The 27,649-nt window shown below is 44.6% G+C and overlaps 3 protein-coding genes across 3 annotated transcripts in view; all 3 read left to right on the top strand.

Annotated features, from left to right (window-relative positions):
* Nucleotides 1–27,649, top strand: part of spcs2 (signal peptidase complex subunit 2) — a 308,748-nt gene that overhangs the window by 35,399 nt on the left and 245,700 nt on the right. The gene's annotated exons all lie outside the window — the stretch shown is intronic.
* LOC139335969 (olfactory receptor 11A1-like) lies at nt 651–13,213 on the top strand. The gene is made up of 7 exons (XM_070969751.1): nt 651–810; nt 1,272–1,949; nt 4,880–4,979; nt 10,873–10,968; nt 12,044–12,100; nt 12,368–12,518; nt 13,145–13,213. The coding sequence occupies exons 1-7, from the start codon at nt 651–653 to the stop codon at nt 13,211–13,213; spliced, it is 1,311 nt and encodes a 436-aa protein (XP_070825852.1).
* Nucleotides 15,291–16,220, top strand: LOC139336798 (olfactory receptor 11A1-like). Its single transcript, XM_070971038.1, has one exon. The coding sequence runs from the start codon at nt 15,291–15,293 to the stop codon at nt 16,218–16,220; it is 930 nt and encodes a 309-aa protein (XP_070827139.1).

The raw sequence follows: 27,649 nt of genomic DNA, 5'->3' as shown, positions 1-27,649 counted from the left end.
GCGACAAAGTGCTGAAAAGAGCGCCGACAGTGGCTTGATGACCTGGACAGTGACTAAGGTGGCTGGAGTTCAAAGACTCAACTCCCATAAAACATATAATAACACATTGAGTTCACATTTCCCAGTCAACGCAAAACTAACAGGCCAAGTGCCAAGAAGGTAAATGCAGTAAATAAACCATCTGTTTTCTTGAGCTTCACATTTTTACCGTTGAGTGTGCGGAGAAGTTTGTTTTCCATCAACTGAAAATCAGAATCAATCATTGGTCCTTTGATGATGAGGTCACACTGCTGCTGTGGGCGTCCTCTGACTTGAGAGTTTTAAAGAAGCAGAAGCAAAGTTTCAGTTCAGTTGGGAGGGATTCGTGGTTTGACTACAGAGAGGCGCACGATGAATGTGAGAACTCGTATGTTCATGAATTGTGTTGTTGAAGCGTTCTGTTGACTCTCCAATGACGGAGTGGTGAGTGTGAGGTGTTTGTCATGACTGCTCCACAAAATGAATTTCTTCTACTGTCTTCGTCTATTTATGAGAGCTTGATGTGATTTAGGTGAGATAAGTCAAATATTTGAGGAAATGTTATATGATTAGTGTCATTTCTTCTAACCAAACAAAGTGTTATGGTTGCTTTATGAGTCATGGGGAGGATGATGGAAAACTCAACTCAGTTCTCGTACTTCACATTTACTGCCTACTTTGACAGCGGCCATTTAAAATATCTATTTTTTGTCATTCTTATGTCGCTATATATTTTAATAGTTTGTGCCAACCTGTTGCTCATCGTGGTGATCTGTGTGAACAGAAGCTTACATGAGCCCATGTACATGCCCAGGTTACCAGCTTCATTTTTAACCAAAGCATTATGTTGATTTTGGAGGGAAATGGTATGTTTGGGCTTGTTTGATGGAACTGTCTCTGTTATTATGAATCTGCTGAGAACTATTTTGCTGGATTCGTTTAATATGTGCTTGATGTTTCAGCTGCACACGAGGCAGAACAAGCAGATGTTTAGAACAGACACATTATAACTACCCAGTGAATTTACAACAAAATGTAACAAAGCTGTTGGTTTGTGTGCAGAGTCCAGTTGTTGTGAACTAATTGGAAACTCATGACGAACTCTACTCAAGTTTCATATTTCACACTTGCTGCCTACATTGACACCGGGCTGCTTAAATACTTATACTTCATGATTGTCATGTTGTTATATATTCTTATAGTTTGTGCCAACCTGTTGCTCATCGTGGTGATCTGCCTGAACAGAAGATTACATGAGCCCATGTACCTGTTCCTGTGCAGCCTGTTTGTCAATGAGCTGTATGGGAGTTCAGGCTTGTTTCCGTTCCTCCTGCTTCAGATCCTCTCGGACGTTCACACTGTTTCTGCTTCACGTTGCTTCCTGCAGAATTTCTGTTTGTACTCTTATGGCACTGGGGAATTTGTCATTTTAGCTGTCATGTCTTACGACAGATATCTGGCGATCTGTTATCCTCTGCAGTATAACTCACGTATGACAACTAAGAGGGTTGTTGTGCTTATTTCTCTGAGTTGGTTATACTCTCTTCTTGCAACTACTATTCTGATATCCTCAATTGTGCATTTACAGCTGTGTGGGAACATCATCAACAAAGTGTCCTGTGACATCTACTCCATCATTAAATTGGCCTGCTCTGACACAACAATTCTTAACATCTATGGACTCATTTATGGAACTTTCACAATCTCATGTCCTTCATCTCTGATCTTCTACACGTACATGAAGATTCTTAAAGTGTGTTTTTCTGGTTCCAAACAGACCAGACAGAAAGCAGTCAGTACCTGTGCTCCTCACCTCGCTTCCCTCTTCAACTTTTCTTTTGGCTGTTTCTTTACAATAGTCCATACTCGGCTCAATATGAACAGTTTTCCCAACATATTACGAATATTTCTGTCATTATACTTTCTTACATGTCAGCCCCTTTTCACCCCTGTAATGTATGGACTCAATATGTCCAAAATTCGTATCACATGTAAAAGTCTGGTCTGCGGTGAAATGTAGGACGTCTAATCTGTCAGATTTGGTCACCGTGGCCAGCAGGAGGAAAGTCTGTTTGTATCTGTGTTTTTGTAATGACTTTGAACAGCAGCTGAAAATGTACAGAACTCAGATGTAGTTGTTAACTTGTGCTGATCCTTGTATTAAAGCCACTATGTGTTGAATATGATCGTGTGATTATTGTATGTTTTAAGTATTTCTTGAGCTCAGGGGGTCGACGGAGTCGGCCAGTAATTGTAGGGTTTGTGTTTCCACTGACTTCACGTCTCAACATCTTGAGAAAGACACTCAACACCAAACTGTATGTTTGTAGGAACAAATGTCAGTATGTGGACAAATTGTTTCCCAAACGAGCAGAGGCTAAATTCTACTTTAAGCTTAAATGGCCAAAATAAGGTTTTCTTTTGATTGTAGAGAAAAGAGACAACCCTGGTCACCCTGGGGGAGGGGGTGTCACTCACATTCCATCCCCAAGGGGCATCAAATCAAACACTTTTGCACACAGTGTACAAAGAGTGTTGTTCAAAGACCATCATCACTAAAGTCACGTGTCTCAGTGGTCATTTGTATTTTGGTGGCCTTGGGGCGAGTCTTTTGATTAATCTTTTGGATAAACTACATTGTAAGCATTGCCTCCAGTATAAGATAGTCGAGCACAATGGATACAGGAGTTTTTACCAATGATGGGGGAAAAGCCAGTATAGTGGTCCGGCTCGCTACAGTAACTGAGAAATTGCATACACATTTTTTAGCCTCGGCACTACTTCAGCCACCTTCATAACTGTACTTCCAGAAATGAGTCAAGGTGATACAACAGCACACTCCTTGGCTCAGTGCCCACCATCCAGTTCAGGGGTGGTCTTTGGTTTTAAAGTCATGAACATGATGCAACGTCTCATACTGAAGGTTGGAGGTGACAGTGGACTATGGTCGTGTCTACTGAAGTTGGTTTACATCTTGGTCAGACAATTGGGTGATGGATGATAAATGAGGGATCTTTTTTTGTAGAATCTTGTAATTGTTTAAGTTGGAGTTTTGAGGCGTTCCCAGTTGTATAAGCACTTTCGTTTTTGCAGTTTTGTCCATTTTTATTTTCATTTTTCTGTTTTATCCTAATTTTATTCATCGTTGTCACTCATTCGTAAGTTGAATATTTATTGGATTTTCAAACATCTTTAATAACATGAGTTGTAACAGCAAATGGTGGTTACACAGACCCTATTGATTTACCATTTTTTTACCAGTAGGTTTCCCTGGTTAAATGAGGATTTGCATAATAATCTATTGGTAATAACCTTGCTGGAAAACCCAGTTATGATAATGATTCGTTGGAGGGATGTGGCATGTAACCAGGTTGAAATTATATCTTTATAATTTCGCTTACCACACAGGAGAGTCTCTCCTGCCCGCTATCAGAAGCTGAGGCAGGTACTGACTGATATGGAGGAAAGAGGGATTATCAGGAAGTCCTCAAGTGAGTATGCTTCGTCACTGGTGATGGTTACTGGTGAAGATGGCGCCACGGACGGCTGCCGCGATGTGTTGGTGCGCGCTGTTTTGTTTTGTGTGTTAATTCTGTTTTTTGCGACGGTACCTGGAGCTCTTTCACCAGAGATGAGCTCATGAACATCAGGGCTACAACACCAGTGGATCTATTTCCTAATTTTCTGCTCCCAGCAGTGGAAATTTAGGAAATTCTGGTCAAAGGTGCGCTCACCTTTGCTCACGCAGTGAAACGCCGGAGGAGAGGTAAACGGGCCGGCGCGCTCGTACGTCTCCGCCAGCGCGGACTACGCACAGCGTTACCAGGAATATTTCTTTCTAACGTGCGTTCACTGCCCAACAAAATGGAGGAATTACAACTGCTGTTGGGTAAAAACAGAGACTTTTCCTCATCTGCGGTTTTGTGCTTTATCGAAGCGTGGACCTACGGACTAATCCCGGACTCTGCGCTGCAGCTGGCTGGCTTCCAACTCCACCGAGCGGACAGAGACACGGAACTTTCCGGCAAAACTAAAGGTGGAGGAATCTGTTTCTACATCAACAGTGGTTGATGCAACGACGTGACAGTGATCCAGCAGCACTGTTCTCCTGACCTGGAATCTTTCATCATAAACTGTAAGCCCTTTATTCACGCCGTGAGTTCGCCTCATTCATTCTGGTCGGCGTTTACATCCCGCCGCAGGCCAACGTGCAGGATGGACAGCGCGCGCTGGCAGACCAGATACTGCATGCGGAGCAGACCAATCCGGACTCTTTAGTTATTGTCCTTGGCGACTTTAACAAAGGTAACCTCACTCACGAACTCCCCAAATACAGACAGTTTATTAAATGCCTGACCAGAGAGGAGAATATTCTGGATCACTGTTACACCACTGTCAGGGATGCTTATCACGCTGTCACCCGCGCCGCACTCGGCCACTCCGACCACGTCATGGTCCACCTGATTCCTACGTACAGGCAGAAACTAAAGCTCTGCAAACCTGTAGTGAGGACATCAAGGAAGTGGGCCAGTGAGGCTGTGGAGGATCTCCAGGCGTGTTTGGACTCTGACTGGGATGTGTTCAGGACTGCTACCAACAGTCTGGATGAGTACACGGAGGCTGTGACATCCTACATCAGCTTCTGTGAGGACTGCTGTGTCCCATCACGCGCCAGGGTGAGTTACAACAAACTCAGACAGCTAAGGTTGGCAAAGGAAGAGGCCTTCAGGAGTGGGGACAAGGACAGATTCAAAGAAGCGAAGTACAAGTTTAGCAAGGCTGGTGAAAGAGGCTAAACGGCTGTACTCTGAGAAGCTCCAACATCACTTCTCAGCTAATGACTCTGCGTCTGTCTGGAAAGGGCTTAGGCAAATCACCAACTACAAGCCTAAAGCCTCCCAGTCCATCAACGATCGACACCTAGCCAACGACCTGAATGAGTTCTACTGCCGCTTTGAAAGGCAAAGGGACAGTCCAGCAACCATCCTCCACGACACCTCCCAACAGCTCCAGCTCCAGTCACCTCCACCAATTCCCACCTTAAAGGACCCGCCCCACCCACCTCAGTGACGACTCTTTCCATTCATGAGAGAGATGTCAACAAACTCTTCAGGAGACACTCTTCCGGAAAGCAGCTGGACCAGATTCTGTCTCCCCATCCGCCTTGAAGCACTGTGCTGATCAGCTGTCTCCAGTGTTCACAGACATTTTTAACACCTCACTGGAGACATGTCACGTGACATGTCACGGGTGACGTGCTGACGTGCTGAGGTAAGCGTATCGTCTCACTTCCTGTTTCTGGTTGCCTTAGGAGTAGGGTGCGTTTGTCGCTCTTGTTCCTCTGAGTGTAATTTGCTCTGTGTTTTGTTACAGCGGCCTTTTATCCGCGCTCTAAAGTAACATTAGTTCTGCTCAAGCACCCATAAATCTGTTTATTTAGCGACCGTCAATTTTATTTGTCTACGCGCTTGTCTGCTCTGCTAGCTATACCAACTTAGCCTAGCAGCTAGCGATGGCTTCTCTCTGTCCCTCTCCAGCTCTCTCCTGCTTGGTGTGTCACATGTTTAGCTACTCCTCTGCCTCCTTTAGTGATACTGGTACGTGTAATAAATGTAGTTTATTTGGTGAATTGGAAGCTCGGCTCCGCACCATGGAAACCAAACCATTAGCTGTAGTTAGCCAGGTCCCCGTAGCCGGTGCGGACCGACTAAGTGCAGCTCCGGCTAGCCGTCCCTCGACAGCTCCCGAGCAGCCGGGAAACCAGGGAGGCTGGGTGACTGTTCGAAGGAAGCATAGTCCCAAGCTGAAGCCCACGGGTCACCACCAACCGCCTCATGTTTCTAACAGGTTCTCCCCACTCGGCGACACACCCGCTGAGAAACCAACTCTGATTATTGGCAGCTCCATTTTGAGAAACGTGAAGTTAGCGACACCAGCGACCATAGTCAAATGCCTGCCGGGGGCCAGAGCGGGCGACGTCGAATCAAATTTGAAACTGCTGGCTAAGGATAAGCGTAAATACCGTAAGATTGTTATTCACGTCGGCGGTAATGACACCCGGTTACGCCAATCGGAGGTCACTAAAATTAATGTGGAATCGGTGTGTACATATGCTAAAACGATGTCGGACTCCATAGTTTTCTCTGGACCCCTGCCAAATCTGACCAGTGATGACATGTTTAGCCGCATGTCATCGTTCAATCGCTGGCTGTCGAGGTGGTGTCCAACAAACGGTGTGGGCTTCATTGATAATTGGCAGACTTTCTGGGGAAAACCTGGTCTGATTAGGAGAGACGGCATCCATCCCACTTTGGAGGGAGCAGCTCTCATCTCTAGAAATCTGACCGATTTTATTTATGAACCTAATCCCTGACAACTCAGAGTTGAGACCAGGAGGCAGAGCTGCAGTCCTACATGCTTCTCTGCGCCTCCATTAGAGCAGTTACCCACCCAACACTCCATAGAGACTGTGTCTGCCCCCCGACCACGTAAACTAAGTAAACCAAAAGTACAGAGAAGAGGAGTTAAACATAAGAATCTAATTAAAATTAGAACAACCTCTGCAATAGTACAACAAGATAGGAGAATTAAATGTGGACTCCTCAACATCAGATCTCTGTCCTCTAAAGCTGTTCTAGTAAATGAGTTAATATCAGACCAAAATATTGATTTATTTTGTCATTCATTCATTCCTCGAGGCAGCGGCAGAGGAGGTGGAGTTGCAGCCATTTTTGACTCAAGCCTTTTGATCAACCCTAAACCTAAACTCGACTATAACTCATTTGAAAGCCTTGTTCTCACTCTTTCTCATGAGAATTGGAAAACAGTGCAGCCACTTTTATTTGTTGTAGTATACCGCTCTCCTGGTCCTTACTCCGAATTTATAGCTGAGTTCTCGGAGTTTCTATCAAGTTTAGTCCTTGAAGCAGATAAAGTAATTATTGTAGGTGACTTTAATGTACATGTCGACGTTGATAATGACAGCCTTAGCACTGCGTTTATCTCAGTATTAGACTCAGTTGGCTTCCGCCAGAATGTACATGAACCAACTCACTGTTTTAACCACACCCTCGACCTTGTTCTGACATATGGCATTGAAATTGAAGACTTAATAGTCTCCTCACAGAATCCTCTTTAATCAGACCATCATTTAATAACTTTCGAATTCATATTACCAGACTACCAGCCAGTAGGCAAAAATTCTTATATCAGACTCCTGTCTGATAGTGCTGTAGCTAAATTTAAGGATGTGATCCCATCAGCATTTAATTCAATGCTATGTTTCAATACAACAGAGGAGTCTTATGCTAACGTTAGTCCCCCCCAGATTGACTTCCTGGTTGATAGTGCTACAGGATCGTTGCGTATGACACTTGACTCTGTTGCTCCCCTAAAAAAGAAGAAAATTAAACAGAGGAGGTTAGCTCCATGGTATACTCCTCAAACCCACAAATTAAAGCAAACTTCACGGAAAATAGAAAGGAAATGGCGTTCTACCAATTTGGAAGAATTTCGGTCCGCCTGGCAAGACAGTCTTAAAATATACAGGAAAGCCCTCCGCAGTGCCAGGGCAGCCTATTACTCTGCACTAATAGAGGAAAATAAGAACAATCCCAGGTTTCTCTTCAGCACTGTAGCCAGGCTGACAGAGAGCCATAATTCTGTTGAACCATGTATTCCTTTAGCTCTGAACAGTAATGACTTCATGAGCTTCTTTAATGACAAAATTCTAACTATTAGAGACAGAATTCATCGACTCCTGCCGTTAACAGGTACTGTTTTGTCTTCAAACACAGAAACCATAGAAACTGTTACTCAGTCTGTCGCAGTCTTAGACTGTTTTACTCCTGTTGACCTTCACCAACTAATTTCAATAATTTCATCATCAAAATCATCTACCTGTATTTTAGATCCTATCCCGACTAAGCTGTTTAAAGAAGTATTACCTCTAATTGACTCTTCAGTTTTAGACATGATCAATCTCTCTTTATCAACAGGCTACGTACCACAGTCCTTTAAAGTAGCTGTGATAAAACCGCTACTGAAAAAGCCTACTCTTGATCCAGGGGTTTTAGCCAACTATAGCCCGATATCCAACCTTCCCTTTCTCTCAAAAACTCTTGAGAAAGCAGTTGCCAATCAGCTGTGCGACTTTCTAAACAATAATAGTTTATTCGAGGATTTCCAGTCAGGATTTAGAGTGCATCATAGCACAGAGACAGCACTGGTTAAAGTTACAAATGACCTTCTAATTGCATCTGATAAAGGATTTGTCTCTGTACTAGTCTTACTGGATCTTAGTGCTGCATTTGACACCATTGACCATGGCATCCTATTGCAGACACTGGAGCATTTCATTGGCATTAAGGGAACTGCGCTAAGCTGGTTTAAATCCTACTTGTCAGATCGCTCTCAGTTTGTACGCGTTAATGACGATTCCTCTGTGCTCACTAAAGTCAGCTATGGAGTTCCGCAGGGTTCTGTGCTTGGACCAATTCTATTCACCTTATATATGCTTCCTTTAGGTAAGATTATCAGGAAGCACTCAATAAATTTTCATTGCTATGCAGATGATACCCAGCTATATTTATCAATGAAGCCGGAAGAAACCAGTCAGTTAACTAGACTACAAGCATGTCTTCATGACATAAAGACCTGGATGACCTGCAATTTTCTGAGGCTAAACTCGGACAAAACTGAAGTTATAGTATTCGGCCCTAAACATCTTAGAAAGTCACTTTCTGATGACATAGCAGTTATGGATGGCATTGCGCTGGCCTCCAGCACCACTGTAAAGAATCTGGGAGTTATCTTTGACCAAGACATGTCCTTTCACTCCCATGTAAAACAAATTTCAAGGACTGCCTTTTTTCACCTACGTAATATCGCAAAAATCAGGCATATTTTGTCTCAAAATGATGCAGAAAAACTAGTCCATGCATTCGTAACTTCCAGGCTGGATTATTGCAATTCTTTACTATCAGGCTGCCCAAATTTGCTGCTGAATATTCTCCAGTTGCTCCAGAACGCTGCAGCACGTGTCCTGACAAAAACCAGGAAGATAGATCATATTTCTCCAATACTCGCCGCTCTGCACTGGCTCCCTGTAAAGTTTAGAATAGAGTTTAAAATTCTCCTCCTTACTTACAAAGCCATAAATGGCCAGGCACCTTCTTATCTTAAAGAGCTCATAGTACCTTATTGCCCTACTCCAACACTGCGTTCCCAGAATGCATTTCTACTTATGGTTCCTAAAGTCTCAAAAAGCAGAACAGGAGTCAGAGCATTTAGCTATCAAGCTCCTCTCCTGTGGAACCATCTTCAGTCTTTGTCCGGGAGGCAGACACTGTCTCTACATTTAAGAGTCGTCTTAAAACTGTCCTCTTTGATAAAGCTTATAGTTAGGGCTGGCTCAGGCTGGTCCTGGACCAGCCCCTAGTTATGCTGCTATAGGATTAGACTGTCGGGGGACATCCAAGGATACGCCGAGCTCCTCTGTCCTTCTGTCCCTCTCCATCTGCACGCTCTCATGTCCTACCACGGCGTGTTACTAACTTAGCTCCTTCCCCGGAGTCTCTGTGCTTTGTCGTCTTGCAGGTTCCCATGGACAGTGGCTGAATCTGGATTGTGGATTTCAGCTGCATCTCCTGCCTTGGCCCTGCCTGACATCCACTGCAACTGCTACTGCTGTTATTACATCCACTGTCACTGTTACTGTGACTGCATGTCTGTCTCTCTGTCTCTGTCTCTCTCTCTGTCTCTGTCTCTCTCTCTCTAACTGCATTTCTGTCTCTCTAACTGCATTTCTGTCTGTCTGTCTGTCTGTCTGTCTGTCTCTGACTGCATTTCTGTCTGTCTGTCTGTCTGTCTGTCTGTCTGTCTGTCTGTCTCTCTGTCTCTGTCTCTCTCTCTCTGACTGCATGTCTGTCTGTCTGTCTGTCTGTCTGTCTGTCTGTCTCTCTCTCTCTCTCTCTCTCTCTCTCTCTGTCTCTCTCTCTCTGACTGCATTTCTGTCTGTCTGTCTGTCTGTCTGTCTGTCTGTCTGTCTGTCTGTCTGTCTGTCTGTCTGTCTGTCTGTCTCACTCACTCTCCCTCTCTTGCTCTTCCTCTCTCACCCAACCGGTGGAGGCAGATGGCCGCCCACCCAGAGTCTGGTTCTGCTCGAGGTTTCTGCCTGTTAAAAGGAAGTTTTTCCTCGCCACTGTCGCCAAGTGCTGCTCATGGGGGAGCTGTTGGTTCTCTGCAGATAAAAGAGCTTGGTCTGTAGCAGCTCTATATGGAAAGTGTCCTGAGACAACTTCTGTTGTGATTTGGCGCTATACAAATAAAATTGAAAATTGAATGTCACGTGCCAGCCTGCTTCAAGTCCTCAACCATCATCCCAGTTCCCAAGAAGCCAAGGACTACAGGACTTAATGACTTCAGACCCGTCGCCCTGACCTCTGTGGTCATGAAGTCCTTCGAGTGCCTTGTGCTCTCACGCCTCAAAGACATCACCGACCCTCTCCTGGACCCCCTGCAGTTTGCCTACAGACCCAACAGGTCTGTAGACAACGCGGTCAACCTGGCCCTCCACCTCATCCTCCAGCACCTGGACTCCACAGGAACCTACGCCAGGATCCTGTTTGTGGATTTCAGCTCTGCCTTTAACACCATCATTCCAACCCTGCTCCAGGAGAAGCTCTCCCAGCTGAGCGTGCCTGACTCCACCTCCAGATGGATTACAGACTTCCTGTCTGACAGGAAACAGTGCGTGAAGCTGGGGAAACACATCTCCGACTAAAAGACCATCAGCACCGGATCCCCTCAGGGCTGCGTTCTTTCTTCTCTGCTCTTCTCCCTGTACACCAACAGCTGCACCTCCAGTCATCAGTCTGTCAAGCTCCTGAAGTTTGTGGACGACACCACTCTCATCGGACTCACCTCTGATGGTGACGAGTCCGCCTACAGGTGGGAGGTTGACCATCTGGTGACCTGGTGCAACCAGAACAACCTAGAGCTCAACGCACCAAAGACAGTGGAGATGGTTGTGGACTTCAGGAAAAACTCAGCATCACCTGCCCCCATCACCCTCTGTGACTCTACTATTGACACTATGGAGTCCTTCCTCTTCCTGGGAACTATCATCTCCCAGGACCTCAAGTGGGAGCCGAACATCAGCTCCCTCATCAAGAAAGCACAGCAGAGGATGTACTTCCTACGGCAACTGAAGAAATTCAGTTTGCGAAAGACAATGATGGTGCACTTCTACACAGCCATCATTGAGTCCATCCTCAGCTCCTCCATCACCATCTGGTACGCTGCTGCCACCACCGAGGACAAGGGCAGACTGCAACGTGTCATTAGGTCTGCAGAGAAGGTGATCAGCTGCAGTCTCCCGTCTCTTCAGGAACTGTACACCTCCAGGACCCTGAGGCGTGCAGGAAAGATTGTGGCTGATCCCTCCCACCCTGGAGTTAAACTCTTTGAGACACTCCCCTCTGGCAGGAGGCTGCGGTCCATCAGGACCAAAACCTCATGCCACAAGAACAATTTTTTCCCGTCTGCTGTCAGCCTTATTAACAAGGCCCGGAACCCCCCTTGACACTTCACACTTCACCTCTGACTCTACTTGTCAGGTCTGTGCCTCTGTTATAAAAAAAAAAAAAAGACTTGTGTACATATATTTATATTGTTAGATTTTTTATTTTACTACTGTTACAGTTCTTCTATTGTTGTATTTTTTACTTATTTTCTTATTTTTATATTATTTACTTACTGTCATATTTTTAACTTTTTAATTGCTTCTTCTTGATAGATGTGTCATGCACCAACCTCACCAAAGCAAATTCCTCATATGTGTAAAATCGTACTTGGCAATAAAGCTTTTTCTGATTCTGATTCTGATTCTGGGTGTGGAAGAAAGATGGTGGGTTGAGGATTTGCACTGATTTCAGGTGGTTGAACCCCAGACCTTAAAGGATACCCATCCTTTGCCGCACCAGTCTGACTGTCTGGCTGCTCTTGTCGGCAATTGCCTCTTCAGCACCATGGACCTCCCTTCTGGCTTCTTCAACATTCTGATGCATGAAGACGACAAGAAGTACATTGCTTTCGCAACTCCCCTTGGACTGCATGAATATAATCGCATGCCACAGGGACTGTATAACAGTCCAGCGTCCTTTATGAGGATGATGATTGGGATCTTTGGGGACATGAACTTCACAAAACTCCTGTGATATCTGACGATCTTCTTGTATTTGCACCGTCAGAGGATGAGGCCCTGTCCAGACTCCGCACAGTGTTTCAAAGGTTGCGAGAAAACAACTTGAAACTGACACCTAAGAAGTGTCATTTGCTTCAAAAACAGGTTGGCCTTCCTTGGCCATGTCATTAATGGCGAGGGTGTTGCTGTCGACCCTGCCAAAGTGGAGGTTATCACCAAGATGACAGTTCGAGACCTTATGGAGGATGATGAGTGCACGCCTTCTGTCCGCAGAATCAAATCATTCCTTGGCATGGTATTTTACTACCAGCATTTCATCCCAAACTGTTCCTCCATTGCGAAGCCCTTGTTTGCACTTACAGCTGGACAGAAGAGACGGAGACGGTCACCTAAGGAAAGGGAGCCTCTAGGAGCCTACTGTAAGCTTACCCCTGCGGACTGGTCAGTGGAATGTGGAACCGCTTTGACCAGTTGAAGACCATGCTGTTGGAATGTGTTGTGCTGGCTCATCCGAACTTTGACGAGCCATTTCTCCTGTCAGTCGATGCGTTGTTGGATGGACTTGGAGCGGTGCTCTCTCAGGTGCCACATGGAGAGTCGAAGGCAAGGCCTTTTGCTTTTGCAAGCAAGACTCTCAGTGCGTCACAACGGAAATATCCAGCTCATAGACTGGAGTTCATGGCTTTGAAGTGGAGTGTATATGAGAAGTTCAGCCACTGGCTGAAAGGCCGTAGCTTCACCATCTGGATGGATAATAATCCACTTACTTACCTTCTAACAAAGCCAAAGCTTGATGCATGTGAAATCCTCCGGGTGTCTAAACTTGCATCTTACTCCTTTGATCTCAAACACCTGCCCGGGAAAAGGAATGTAGTGGCTGACGCCTTGAGTCGCGACCTTTTCGTTAAACCCATTTGTCAGAGGCTGCTGGAGGAACCATATCCCACTCTGATTCAGGAAGCTAACGGGATAGAGGAGGACTCTGTGTAGGATGTTTTCAGGGTCAGCTGCCAGTCTCAAAGCTACAGATCAGGGAACCATCCATCACCCAAGGTGGCGTGTGATTCAGCCGAGATCAGAGCTCTTTGTCAGGCACACTGTGACTGGATTGATGCAGCAGAGTCCAGAGCACTCTGTCTGGCACAACACATCCAACAGCTGTCGAGTGGTCAGGATGTTTCATCCACGTTCTCTGCCCAGGAGCTGCAGCAGAGTCAAGAGCAAGACCCCAGCATCTCCAAGGTGTTGTCCTTTGCTGCAGCCAGGAAGCGACCTTCTAGGTGTGAAAGGCGTGGCGCTGACTCAAAGGTCCTCAGATTGTTCAAGCAATAGGACAAGTTAATTGGTCAGCACCTTATTTTGTGACCTGCTCCTAGTTGCTCTGTTAGATTCACGTTACTGCATTATGCTATTAACATGAACCCAACACTTCCTGTGTCTGTTTCAAATTAAAAGCCCTCCAGCATTTGAGTAGACAAAATCCTATCATTCCTTAAAATGGATTTTATTATTAAATATTTGCATGAATATGTGAATATTTCAGTGGCCCGCATCACCATCTTGTGGCACTTTAACATTATTAGAAAATGCAGTTTATGTTAAGGCTATACAGCCGCCGAGTATTTGGACCCAGTGATGCAGAAACCAGAGGCAGGGATTGTGTAAAACCAGGAAATAATTTATTAACAAAATGAAGAACAGAAAACACGCTCAACGAGCGGATTAATAAACAAACAAAAGGCGCACTCAAACGGAGTGGAAGACGAAGAAAACAAAAGACGCACTCAAACTTAGTGGATGAACTAAGGGAGCACCGACGAAGCGGGTATGGCACGAGGCACGCGTGGAAGCGGCAGACAGGCACTGAAACAAAGAAAAAACACAGCACGTAAGTGGCTGGCAAAACGAAGGACAAAATAAAGACTTTAACTGACAAAGAGAGGAAGACAAAGAGACTCGTACTTACGGACCAAACAACCAGACATCGACATGGAATGAGGAATAATCTGGCAAAGGAGAGGAGCAGGTCCAAGCCTTAAATACTCTCCCTGATCAGGGAGAGTGAATGCAGGTGAGTCGCAGTGGGAGGAGCTGGCAGCAGGTGAGGGGCTACCCAGCCACGGATCCAGGGGTAGACAGACAGACACACACACAGGGAAAAGGGAGAGGAGACACACAGGGAGAGACAGGAAGCCGGGATCGTAACAGTACCCCCCCTCAAAGGTCGCCTCTCGGCGGCCTAGCAGAACAATCTGGGTGTGTCCGATGGAAGTCGTCGATGAGGGATTGGTCAAGGATGAAAGACCGGGGTACCCAGGAGCGTTCCTCCGGCCCGTAACCCTCCCAGTCGAAGACATTGACGCTCGTATATCCACAGTGACTGAAATGGAACAATAATGGCACGAGTAATCCACAGCGACAAAGTGCTGAAAAGAGCGCCGACAGTGGCTCGATGACCTGGACAGTGACTAAGGTGGCTGGAGTTCAAAGACTCAAGTCAACTCCCATAAAACATATAATAACACATTAAGTTCACATTTCCCAGTCAACGCAAAACTAACAGGCCAAGTGCCAAGAAGGTAAATGCAGTAAATAAACCATTTGTTTTCTTGAGCTTCATATTTTTACCGTTGAGTGTGCGGAGAAGTTTGTTTTCCATCAAATGAAAATCAGAATCAATCATTGGTCCTTTGATGATGAGGTCACACTGCTGCTGTGGGCGTCCTCTGACTTGAGAGTTTTAAAGAAGCAGAAGCAATGTTTCAGTTCAGTTGGGAGGGATTCGTGGTTTGACTACAGAGAGGCGCACGATGAATGTGAGAACTCGTATGTTCATGAATTGTGTTGTTGAAGCGTTCTGTTGACTCTCCAATGATGGAGTGGTGAGTATGAGGTGTTTGTCATGACTGCTCCACAAAATGAATTTCTTCTACTGTCTTCGTCTATTTATGAGAGCTTGATGTGATTTAGGTGAGATAAGTCAAATATTTGAGGAAATGTTATATGATTAGTGTCATTTCTTCTAACCACACAAAGTGTTATGGTTGCTTTATGAGTCATGGGGAGGATGATGGAAAACTCAACTCAGTTCTCGTACTTTACATTTACTGCCTACTTTGACAGTGGCCATTTAAAATATCTATTTTTTGTCATTCTTATGTCGCTATATATTTTAATAGTTTGTGCCAACCTGTTGCTCATCGTGGTGATCTGCCTGAACAGAAGCTTACATGAGCCCATGTACCTGTTCCTGTGCAGCCTGTTTGTCAATGAGCTGTATGGGAGTTCAGGCTTGTTTCCGTTCCTCCTGCTTCAGATCCTCTCGGACGTTCACACTGTTTCTGCTTCATTTTGCTTCCTGCAGATTTACTGTTTATTTTCTTATGGCGCTGGGGAATTTGCCAATTTAGCCATCATGTCTTACGACAGATATCTGGCGATCTGTTATCCTCTGCAGTATAACTCATATATGACAACTAAGAGGGTTGTTGTGCTTATTTCTCTGAGTTGGTTATACTCTCTTCTTGCAATTACTGTTCTGATATCCTTAATTGTGCCTTTACAGCTGTGTGGGAACATCATCAACAAAGTGTACTGTGACAACTACTCCATCATTAAATTGGCCTGCTCTGACACAACAGTTATTAACATCTATGGACTCATTTACGCCACTTTCACAATCTCATGTCCTTCATCTCTGATCTTCTACACGTACATGAAGATTCTTAAAGTGTGTTTTTCTGGTTCCAAACAGACCAGACAGAAAGCAGTCAGTACCTGTGCTCCTCACCTCACTTCCCTCTTCAACTTTTCTGTTGGGGCTTTCTTTGAAATAGTCCAGAGTCGGTTTAACATGAACGGTTTACCCAACATGTTACGAGTATTTCTGTCATTATACTTTCTTACATGTCAGCCCCTTTTCACCCCTGTAATGTATGGACTCAATATGTCCAAAATTCGTATCATATGTAAAAGTCTGGTCTGCGGTGAAATGTAGGACGTCTAATCTGTCAGATTTGGTCACCGTGGCCAGCAGGAGGAAAGTCTGTTTGTATCTGTGTCTGTGTTTTTGTAATGACTTTGAACAGCAGCTGAAAAATGTACAGAACTCAGATGTAGTTGTTAACTTGTGCTGATCCTTGTATTAAAGCCACTATGTGTCGAATATGATTGTGTGATTATTGTATGTTTTAAGTATTTCTTTAGACCAGGGGGTCGACGGAGTCGGCCAGTAATTGTAGGGTTTGTGGTTCCACTGGCTTCACGTATCAACATCTTGAGAAAGAAACTCAACACACCCTCTAGTGTCGCCCTTGCTTTTTGTCGCCCTTAACCATTACTCATGGAATTAGAACAACAAGCAAAATAAAACAGGTTTATTAAACATGACTATTGTAGGGTGCCCGTCAGCCGCAAATCTAATTGTCACTGCACATTATTTGGGGGCGGGGGTAGTTCGTGTGCGCGCTCTAGTTGCATTGCGTGACTTTAGGCAAGTGCTCAGCTGCTGCCTTGATCAAGCTTCACCACCTAGGTTGATTCCCAAAATTAAGCAGTCTAAACTCTCTGGTGCACAGGGTCGAAAACGGAAAAAGTAAGAAGATAAAAGAAAGCCAAATATAGAGGTAAGGTGTCTCATCTCGGCCATTAAAGTGTCAAACGAAATAAAGTTAGTATTGTGCGTCACCTAATATTGGACGTTTCATTGCTGTCACTAAGCTATGACTAGCTAGCGACTGTTACTTTGCTAACGTGCTACATATAGTTAGCTAACATAACTTCACTGATAACTGATGTAGATGTAAATGTCATAAGACAAGTATCTGGATAACGTATGCTTTGAATAGTGCAGGCTGTCAGAGAGGTTGCATTGAAACATTCATTTTAATTATCTCTTCCACATAGGATGTTTCAGATACATGAACATGAACTCTATTTTTGCCAGCATAAACAGGTTACTGCATCTGAGTTTAGCCATGGCTCTGGGCAGTGGACTCCTTGGCTTATTCCACAACTTCCACAATCCAATTTGAATTCGAATTTGCTATTGGGTAGTCCACACGAGTCAAATTTTAATGCTGCGTCAATTTTGAAGGTGAACAGAAATGCCAGAAACAACTACTCATCTTTTATTGTTTGAGATAGGGACAAAACTATAAGAACTTAAATCTTTTCATTTTGTAGTGGTACATTTAGTATCCATAAAAGCACTTTTGTTTGTAGAGGGTATAGTTAATCCAGTTGATGGGTCTTGGTCATAATTTGCTCTAAGTGTCCTTACTATGTGTTTTAAGAGTGTTTTTGCACAGTTTATTGAGTTAATCCAATTTGTTAAATATCCTTGTTATGACTTCCAGTTGTGGCCACAAGGTAGACAGTCATGCTCAACCCAGCTCTGCTACAATCCTGTATAAATCCTAAGAATATTATTGACCCCACTCCAGAAAGTGTAGGGGGATTTCTCTCGTTAGAGTTATGCCAAACGCTGGAAAGACGAGGGGGAAAACACCGACACAATCGAAACATGCATGGAGCAAAAAGTTACTAAAGAGGCTGATGCTAACATGGAAGCTTTGCCACTTCATTTCTATTTTTACATTTATTTTATTAGTAATAATAATATTATTATTTTTGCACCCATTGCAGTTTTCTTTCACATGTTTTAATGTTAAAAGCTGTGCAATATCAGCAATGTGACAGCAGGTAATTTTGCTGGATTGGCAACTAGCCATTGTATTTTATTTACTTAAAGGGTGCAAAAGCGAGTGTCTCTCTTTGCATCACAGTTGATGTGATGGTGTTTACAGGGTAAAAGTGACTCTATGTTTATAAAGTCATACAATTTATATTGCTCTGGCGTGGCCTTAATCAAGCATTAGCCTCATTTTTATTTATCTATCTATTTTTACTCCTTAGCAGGCTCCTTTATATGCTTTAAGGTTAAAAGCTCTTACTGGAAAACTCAGGGCGTTTATTTCTAAACAGTGTAGCATGGAGCAAGAAGGGTTATGTAACTTTATTGTCTTTTTTTTTTGTTCATTTATTTCGTTTAGAACAATCTTAGAGAAGGCTGAGTGGATTGATCTAGAGATCTGTCCACAACAGAAGCTGGAAGTAATAAGCAGGGGGGTACCATTTATCTGGGAGAAAGGGATTGATTTCCGAACCATAGTTCTGTGGGTTCATACTGTAGTATGTTCAAGTGTTTAAATGTGTTAATCTTCTCAGACACTCCATTTCTGTTAAAGGGACTAAGCGGTGTATTTTGTGAATGCCTCAAGGGGAAGAACTTAACTGATGATGTAGATGGTGTCAGAATCAGAAATGGCTGTAAGATGAAGAATTTGTTAAATATGTTGAGAAAGAAATAGATAATTATTTTAGAGATAACACAACACAAACAACGGCAGGTATTAAATGGGATGCTTTCAAGGCCTTCTTAAGGGGACACATAATTAGTTATACTTCATACAAATCGAGAAAAGCACGCCAGAAAAGACAGCAATTAGAGTCTAGAATACAAATTCTACAAGAAGAGGTATTTAGGAATCGAACCCCTGTACTCCTCCTTGAACTGCCACCTTATCGTGGTGGAGGAGTTTGAGTACCCGAATGATCCTAGAGGCTATGTTGTCCGGGGCTTAATGCCCCTGGTAGGGTCTCCCAAGGCAAACAGGTTCTAGGTGACGGGTCAGACTAAGAGCAGTTCAAGAAGCCCCTATGAAAGAAATTAAAGCAAGGAAGCGTACGTCGCCCGGATTGGCGTCACCGGGGCCCCGCCCTGGAGCCAGGCCTGGGGTTGGGGCTCGCAGGCGAGCACCTGGTGGCCAGGTCTTTGCCCACGGGACCCGGCCGGGCACAGCCCGAAGGAGCGACGTGGGCCCGCCTTCCCGTAGGCCCACCACCCGCAGGAAGGATCAGAAGGGGCCGGTGCTATGTGGAATGGGTAGCAGTCGTGGGCGGGGGCCCCGACGACCCAAACCCTGGACAACGACTCTGGCTATGGGGACATGGAATGTCACCTCACTGTGGGGGAAAGAGCCTGAGCTAGTGCGGGAGGTTGAGCGGTACCGGCTAGAGATAGTCGGGCTCACCTCCACGCACAGTCTGGGCTCTGGAACCCAACTCCTTGAGAGAGGCTGGACTCTCTTCTACTCTGGAGTTGCCTGCGGTGAGAGGCGGCGAGCTGGTGTGGGCTTGCTTATAGCCCCCCAGCTCAGCCGCCATGTGTTGGAGTTCTCCCCGCTGAGCGAGAGGGTCGCTTCCCTGCGCCTTCGGGTTGAGGATAGGTCTCTCACTATTGTTTCGGCCTACGGGCCGAACAGTAGCGTAGAGTACCCGGCCTTCTTGGAGTCCCTGGGAGGGGTACTGGAAAGTGCTCCAACCGGGGACTCCATTGTTCTGCTGGGAGACTTCAGTGCTCACGTGGGCAGTGACAGTGACACCTGGAGGGGAGTGATTGGGAGGAACGGCCTCCCCGATCTGAACCCGAGTGGTGTTCTGTTATTGGATTTCTGTGCTAGTCACAGTTTGTCCATAACGAACACCATGTTCAAGCATAAGGGTGTCCATCAGTGCACGTGGCACCAGGACACCCTAGGCCGGAGGTCAATGATCGACTTTGTAGTCGTATCATCTGACCTTCGGCGGTATGTCTTGGACACTCGGGTAAAGAGAGGGGCTGAGCTGTCAACTGATCACCACCTGGTGGTGAGTTGGATTCGCTGGCAGGGGAAGAAGCGGGACAGACTTGGCAGACCCAAACGTACCGTGAGGGTCTGTTGAGAACGTCTGGCGGAACCCGCTGTCAGGGAAGTTTTCAACTCCCACCTCCGGGAGAGCTTCAACCAGATCCCGAGGGAGGTTGGAGACATTGAGTCCGAATGGACCATGTTCTCCACTTCCATTGTTGATGCAGCCGTCCATGGCTGTGGCCGTAAAGTCGGTGGTCGGTCGTGGCGGCAACCCCCGAACCCGGTGGTGGACACCGGAAGTAAGGGATGCCGTCAAGCTGAAGAAGGAGTCCTATCGGGCCTGGTTGGCTCATAGGACTCCTGAGGCAGCTGATGGGTACTGGCGGACCAAGCGTGCGGCAGCTCGGGCGGTTGTAGAAGCAAAAACTTGGGTCTGGGAGGAGTTCGGGGAGGCCATGGAGGAGGACTACCGGTCGGCCTCGAGGAAATTCTGGCAAACCATTCGGCGCCTCAGGAGGGGGAAGCGGCTTTCTGTCAACACTGTTTACAGTGGAGGTGGGGAGCTGTTGACCTCGACTGGGGATATTGTCGGGCGGTGGAAGGAATACTTCGAGGATCTCCTCAATCCCTCTGTCATGTCTTCCGTAGAGGAAGCAGAAACTGGGGACTTGGAGGTCGATTCATTCATCACTGGGGCTGAAGTCACTGAGGCAGTTTGCAAGCTCCTCGGTGGCAAAGCGCCAGGGGTGGATGAGATCCGCCCTGAGTACCTCAAGTCTCTGGATGTTGTAGGACTGTCTTGGTTGACACGCCTCTGCAGCATCGCGTGGCAGACGGGGACAGTGCCTCTGGACTGGCAGACTGGGGTGGTGGTCCCTCTTTTTAAAAAGGGGGACCGGAGGGTGTGTTCCAACTATCGAGGGATCACACTCCTCAGCCTCCCTGGTAAAGTCTATTCCAGGGTACTGGAGAGGAGAATCCGTCCGATAGTCGAACCCCGGATTCAAGAGGAACAATGCGGTTTTCGTCCTGGCCGTGGAACACTGGACCAGCTCTATACCCTCCACAGGGTGCTTGAGGGTTCATGGGAGTTTGCCCAACCAGTCCACATGTGCTTCGTGGACTTGGAGAAGGCATTCGACCGTGTCCCTCGCGTCATTCTGTGGGAGGTGCTCCAGGAGTATGGGGTTGGAGGCCCTCTGTTGAGGGCTGTACAGTCCCTGTACAACCAGAGCAGGAGCTTGGTCCGCATTGCCGGCAGTAAGTCGGACCTGCTCCCGGTGCATGTTGGACTCCGGCAGGGCTGCCCTTTGTCACCGGTTCTGTTCATCATTTTTATGGACAGGATTTCTAGGCGCAGCCAGGGGCCGGAGGGGGTTCGGTTCGGGGGCCGGCAGATTTCTCTGCTTTTCACGGATGATGTTGTCTTGTTGGCTACCTCGAGCCAGGACCTTCAGCATGCGCTGGGGCGGTTCGCAGCCGAGTGTGAAGCAGCTGGGATGAGAGTTAGCACCTCCAAGTCCGAGGCCATGGTTCTCGACCGGAAAAAGGTGGCTTGCTCCCTTCAGGTTGGGGGAGAGTTCCTGCCTCAAGTGGAGGAGTTTAAGTATCTTGGGATCCTGTTCACGAGTGAGGGAAGGATGGAACGTGAGATTGACAGGCGGATCGGTGCAGCGGCTGCAGTAATGCGGTCGCTGTATCGGTCTGTCGTGGTAAAGAAGGAGCTGAGCCGAAAGGCGAAGCTCTCGATTTACCGGTCAATCTACGTTCCTACCCTCACCTATGGTCATGAACTTTGGGTCATGACCGAAAGAACGAGGTCCCGGATACAAGCGGCTGAAATGAGTTTCCTCCGCAGGGTGGCGGGGCGCTCCCTTGGAGATAGGGTGAGGAGCTCTGTCACCCGGGAGTCGCTGCTCCTCCGCATCGAGAGGAGTCAGCTGAGGTGGCTCGGGCATCTCTATCGGATGCCCCCTGGACGTCTCCCTAGGGAGGTGTTCCAGGCATGTCCCACCGGGAGGAGGCTCCGGGGAAGACCCAGGACACGCTGGGGTGACTACGTCACTCGGCTGGCCTGGGAACGCCTCGGGATCCCCCCGGAAGAGTTGGAGGAAGTGTCCGGGGAGAGGGAAGTCTGGGCGTCCCTGCTCAGACTGCTCCCCCCGCAACCCGGCCCCGGATAAGCAGAAGACAATGGATGGATGGATGGACCCCTGTAGCTGAAAAAGAACTATTGTTCCTGAGAGCAGAGTATAACAAATTAACTGCAGACAAGGCAGTTGCCAATATTCTTTGACCAAACCAGTCATTTTATGAACAAGGGGAAAAACCCAGCAGACTTTTGGCCTGGCAAATTAAACAACTAGAGACCCAAAGAACCATAACTTTAGTTATAAACAATAACGGTGATACTATAGTAGACCCTGTTGAAATAAAAGATGAATTTAGAAAATATTATGAGAACCTGTATGATTCATAAGACAAGTTTGACCTGCAAGCTCACAATACATTCCTGGATAAATTGAATATTCCAACTATATCTGATGAATATAAAGAAATAATTGAGACAGAAGTCAGGGAGGAGGAGATAGGCGGTGCCATTGATGGCATTAAATCTGGTAAAACAGTGGGACCAGATGGACTCCCTGTTGACTTGTATAAAAAATGTAAAACAGAACTGCTGAAACCATTATTAGAAATGTTCCTGGAAGCACTCGAAGCAATCGATGACAGTAAACAGATTGCAATCAAGAGAGGATGTCGACAGGGATGTCCACTATCCCCATTATTATTTACTCTAGTGATCGAACCATTTGCAATAGCTGTGCGGACACACCCGGAGATTGCAGGAATAACGATTGGACAAGCAGAACACAAACTGTCGCTATATGCGGATGACATTATTTTGTTTATATCACACCTCAGCAGAAATATCCCTGCTCTGCTGGAGCTAATAAAAAAGATTGGTGATATATTGGGGTATTTAATCAATTACAATAAATCTGCTATTTTATTACTTGATAAGAAAGGAAATGCGAATCCAACTAGAGATGCCTCCCAATTTAAAGTGGTAAAACAATTCTCATATTTGGGGATACAGATAGTGGCAAATTTAGATAAAATTTTTAAAACTAATTACGAACCTTTAATGGAGTAAATAACGGAATCAAGCAATAGATGGATGACCCTGCCTATATGCTTGATTGGCAGAATTGACATAAGAAAAATGATCATACTTCCTAAAATACTATATCTGTTTCAGACTATCCCCCTGCCTCCACCTGATGATTTTTTTCAGAAACTTAACAGGTTATTTGTTAGATTTATATGGAACAATAACTGTGCTAGGATTTGAATGTCCTTGTTGCACTTATCATACAGCAAAGGGGGTCTGAAATGTCCAAATATACTTTTGTATTACTGGGCTGTACAACTCAGGTCTGAAATTTTAATTCATAACAAGAGAAATAAGAAATGGAAGCGGAAGGTTTACGGCTACCTCTACCCTTATACCTATATTCGGATACAACGCGAAACTTGATTAGGCAATCCACTAACCCAATTGTTAAAAACATGATTAAGGTGTGGTTTAAAATGAGGGAACTTGTTAAGGAACCTTGCTCACTATCACATTACAGCCCTATATGGGAAAATCAACATTTCGCCCCAGGAAGGGAGGAAGCTATATTTAGAAAAATGGCATCAAAAGGATTAGAAAAAATTCAAGATTTGTATCCACCCAACACAGAACATTTGATGACATTTGAAGAGATGAAGCACAAATATGATAATACCTTCAACTTAGAAACTTCATTAGAACGAGCCAAAATAATGCTCTAACTAAGCTGTCAAAATCTGACTTAGAAATATATAAAATATATAAATATATAATTTATTACTGTCTAATTCAACTGAGAATTCTAATTATAAATGGAATGCATGGATAGAAGACCTTGAAAGAGATATATCACAAGAGGAATGGGAATTAGTATGAATGAAAGCCCACTGGATCGTTGCACTCACCAGCCTGGAAACACGTTGCGGCCGTTTAGCTCCGCTAGTGCCTTTGTTCTTTCGGAATTGCCCTTGAGGGACGAATAAAGGAATATTGAATTGAATTCTCAAACAATCAATACTCGATTCAGATTGTTACAATATTGGTGGCTGATGAGAACATATATTGCCCCTGTTAAATTAAACAAATATAATAGTAATGTTCCAGATTCATGCACAAAATGCACTGAGGTGAAGGGGACATTGATTCATTGTATGTGGCAGTGTAGTAGGATAAAACCTTTCTGGGAGGAGGTTAAAAAAGCGATGGAAAAAATTCTCATAAAAGAAATCTTAGACTTAGACTTAGACTTCCTTCACTCATTGCACAAAAAAACACAGCAGTGAGATTTTGGCAACGAAATGTCGTTGCTTGGCTTCCGGATTACAACAGAGATGGAAATTAAAAATATAGTCTATATAACTAAAAAAAAAAAAAAATCAAGAGCTAAATAATAATGAGTGCAATAGAGAGTGCATAGATAAACAGAATGTAAACAGCAGAATAAATGAATAGTGCAAAACAGAATAACCAGTATATAAACAGTGGAAACAAAAACAGAATAAAGCAATGAAGCAAATGAAGCAAGTGAAGCAAAAACAGAATAACCAGAAAAACAGAATAACCAGTATGTAAACTGTGGAAACAGAAACATTATAGCAGCTGGGGGGGTTATTGCACAATAAGAGGTAATTAAAAACCATCCCTCCATAATTATATTGCACAGAAATATTGTCTATAATTATATTGCACAGAAATATTGTCCATAACAGAAATATTGTCCATAATGAAAAAGTGCACTGAGAAATATTTGTCCAAGTCCCATTAGATCCTAGATTTTTTTATTTTAGGGTTGTACCCAGAACACTACAAATATGCCAAAAGTGAACAAATAACAATAGACCTATGTCTCCTGCATGCTAAAAGATCAACTGCATTGGAAGAAGGCTAGCGGACCAGGTATCACATAGTTGGTTAGGCAAATGTTATCAACTTTTCCCTTAGAAAAAGTAATGTATATAAGACAGGATGTGTTCGAGGAAGTGTGGGGACCATTCACTGTTTTTGTCAGGGATATGATTTTGCCAGATGATGAAGAGGAGGGCTGATTACTGCCTGAGGTAAACCTTGCACTGGAGCACTGTGTATGTATATGGGATGTACATGTATGTATATGTGTTTTGTCTGAGAAGATTTTTGTTCATGTGTCTCCAATGTATTTTGGTTGAGGAGGCACAAATGTTTTTGTTGTGTTGTGTTTTTCTGTTTGTTTCTTTTACTTAATGGTGATATATATGTATGTGGATGAATATGTGCATATATATGAGAAAAACTTTAATAAACATACTGTTTTTGTTTTTTTGTTTTTTTTAAATATCCTTGTTATATAGCCATTGTTTGCTTTGTAGCATTTTTGCATGTGCAATGTAGTAGAGTTGATTCTTCAAGTCATAATTTGCTTCTTGAAGTGTTGGAGTGACTATAAGAGCATTTTTTTGTTTCATCCATTGTTTGAATCATTATTTGTTAAATATCCTTGTGTAGTGTATCAGTCAAGACATAATTTGCCTGTTGAAGCGTTAGAGTGACTTTGAGAACATTTTTGTTGGTATAGTTTCTGGAGTTCATCCATTCTTTTAGTTTACATTTGTTAAATATTTTCGAGTTTATATCCTTTATAATTTTGTATACAAGTCTTTAGAGGTGACCCTTTTCAGTCATAATTTGCTTGTTTTTTCAGTGCCCTTAAAAGCACTTTAATTTCATGTTGAATATCCTTTAATTTATGAGCACCTTTACACTTTATGGAGTTCATCCATGCTTTGAAACTTTGAGTGTGGAATAAATGATTTAAAATAATAAAAAAGTAAATGTTCTGAAACTATTCTGCTGTTTGTTGTCCATGCATCACGTATTGTTTTGCTGAGGGGCGCCTAACTCAATCTCGCCTAGGGCAGCCAAAGGGCTAGAGCCAGCCCTGCTGGTCACGCTGGGGGAGGGGGTGTCACTCACATTCCATCCCCAAGGGGCACCAAATCAAACACTTTTGCACACAGTGTACAAAGAGTGTTGTTCAAAGACCATCATCACTAAAGTCACGTGTCTCAGTGGTCATTTGTATTTTGGTGGCCTTGGGGCGAGTCTTTTGATTAATCTTTTGGATAAACTACATTGTAAGCATTGCCTCCAGTATAAGATAGTCGAGCACAATGGATACAGGAGTTTTTACCAATGATGGGGGAAAAGCCAGTATAGTGGTCCGGCTCGCTACAGTAACTGAGAAATTGCATACACATTTTTTAGCCTCGGCACTACTTCAGCCACCTTCATAACTGTACTTCCAGAAATGAGTCAAGGTGATACAACAGTACACTCCTTGGCTCAGTGCCCACCATCCCGTTCAAGGGTGGTCTTTGGTTTTAAAGTCATGAGCATGATGCAACGTCTCATACTGAAGGTTGGAGGTGACAGTGGACTATGGTCGTGTCTACTGAAGTTGGTTTACATCTTGGTCAGACAATTGGGTGATGGATGATAAATGAGGTTTTTTTTTTTGTAGAATCTTGTAATTGTTTAAGTTGGAGTTTTGAGGCGTTCCCAGTTGTATAAGCACTTTCGTTTTTGCAGTTTTGTCCATTTTTATTTTCGTTTCCCTGTTTTATCCTAATTTTATTCATCGTTGTCACTCATTCGTAAGTCGAATATTTATTGGATTTTCAAACATCTTTAATAACATGAGTTGTAACAGCAAATGGTGGTTACACAGACCCTATTGCTTTACCATTTTTTTACCAGTAGGTTTCCCTGGTTAAATGAGGATTTGCATAATAATCTATTGGTAATAACCTTGCTGGAAAACCCAGTTATGATAATGATTCGTTGGAGGGATGTGGCATGTAACCAGGTTGAAATTATATCTTTTTAATTTCGCTTACCACACAGGAGAGTCTCTCCTGCCCGCTATCAGAAGCTGAGGCAGGTACTGACTGATATGGAGGAAAGAGGGATTATCAGGAAGTCCTCAAGTGAGTATGCTTTGCCACTGGTGATGGTGTGGAAGAAAGATGGTGGGTTGAGGATTTGCACTGATTTCAGGTGGTTGAACCCCAAACCTTAAAGGATACCCATCCTTCGCCGCACCAGTCTGACTGTCTGGCTGCTCTTGTCGGCAATTGCCTCTTCAGCACCATGGACCTCACTTCTGGCTTCTTCAACATTCAAATGCACGAAGACAACAAGAAGTACACTGCTTTCGCAACTCCCCTTGGACTGCATGAATATAATCGCATGCCACAGGGACTGTGTAACAGTCCAGCGTCCTTTATGAGGATGATGATTGGGATCTTTGGGGACATGAACTTCACAAAACTCCTGTGATATCTGACGATCTTCTTGTATTTGCACCGTCAGAGGATGAGGCCCTGTCCAGACTCCGCACAGTGTTTCAAAGGTTGTGAGAAAACAACTTGAAACTGACACCTAAGAAGTGTCATTTGCTTCAAAAACAGGTTGGCCTTCCTTGGCCATGTCATTAATGGCGAGGGTGTTGCTGTCGACCCTGCCAAAGTGGAGGTTATCACCAAGATGACAGTTCGAGACCTTATGGAGGATGATGAGTGCACGCCTTTTGTCCGCAGAATCAAATCATTCCTTGGCATGGTATTTTACTACCAGCAT

This window comes from Chaetodon trifascialis, chromosome 9 (genome assembly GCF_039877785.1).
Source record: "Chaetodon trifascialis isolate fChaTrf1 chromosome 9, fChaTrf1.hap1, whole genome shotgun sequence".
Classification (NCBI taxonomy): domain Eukaryota; kingdom Metazoa; phylum Chordata; class Actinopteri; order Chaetodontiformes; family Chaetodontidae; genus Chaetodon; species Chaetodon trifascialis.
The sequence above is the reverse complement of the archived record's forward strand: the minus strand, read 5'-3'. Positions and strand labels throughout refer to the sequence as shown.

What these genes read in the sequence shown, in the direction of transcription:
- LOC139335969 (XM_070969751.1), top strand. Translation starts at nt 651, where the DNA reads ATGGAAAACTCAACTCAGTTCTCGTACTTCACATTTACTGCCTACTTT. An exon ending in TTCTACTGCCGCTTTGAAAG is followed by an intron (nt 4,980 to 10,872) that starts GCAAAGGGACAG and finishes GTACACCAACAG; the next exon opens with CTGCACCTCCAGTCATCAGT. An exon ending in TCAAATCATTCCTTGGCATG is followed by an intron (nt 12,519 to 13,144) that starts GTATTTTACTAC and finishes CCCATTTGTCAG; the next exon opens with AGGCTGCTGGAGGAACCATA.
- LOC139336798 (XM_070971038.1), top strand. Translation starts at nt 15,291, where the DNA reads ATGATGGAAAACTCAACTCAGTTCTCGTACTTTACATTTACTGCCTAC.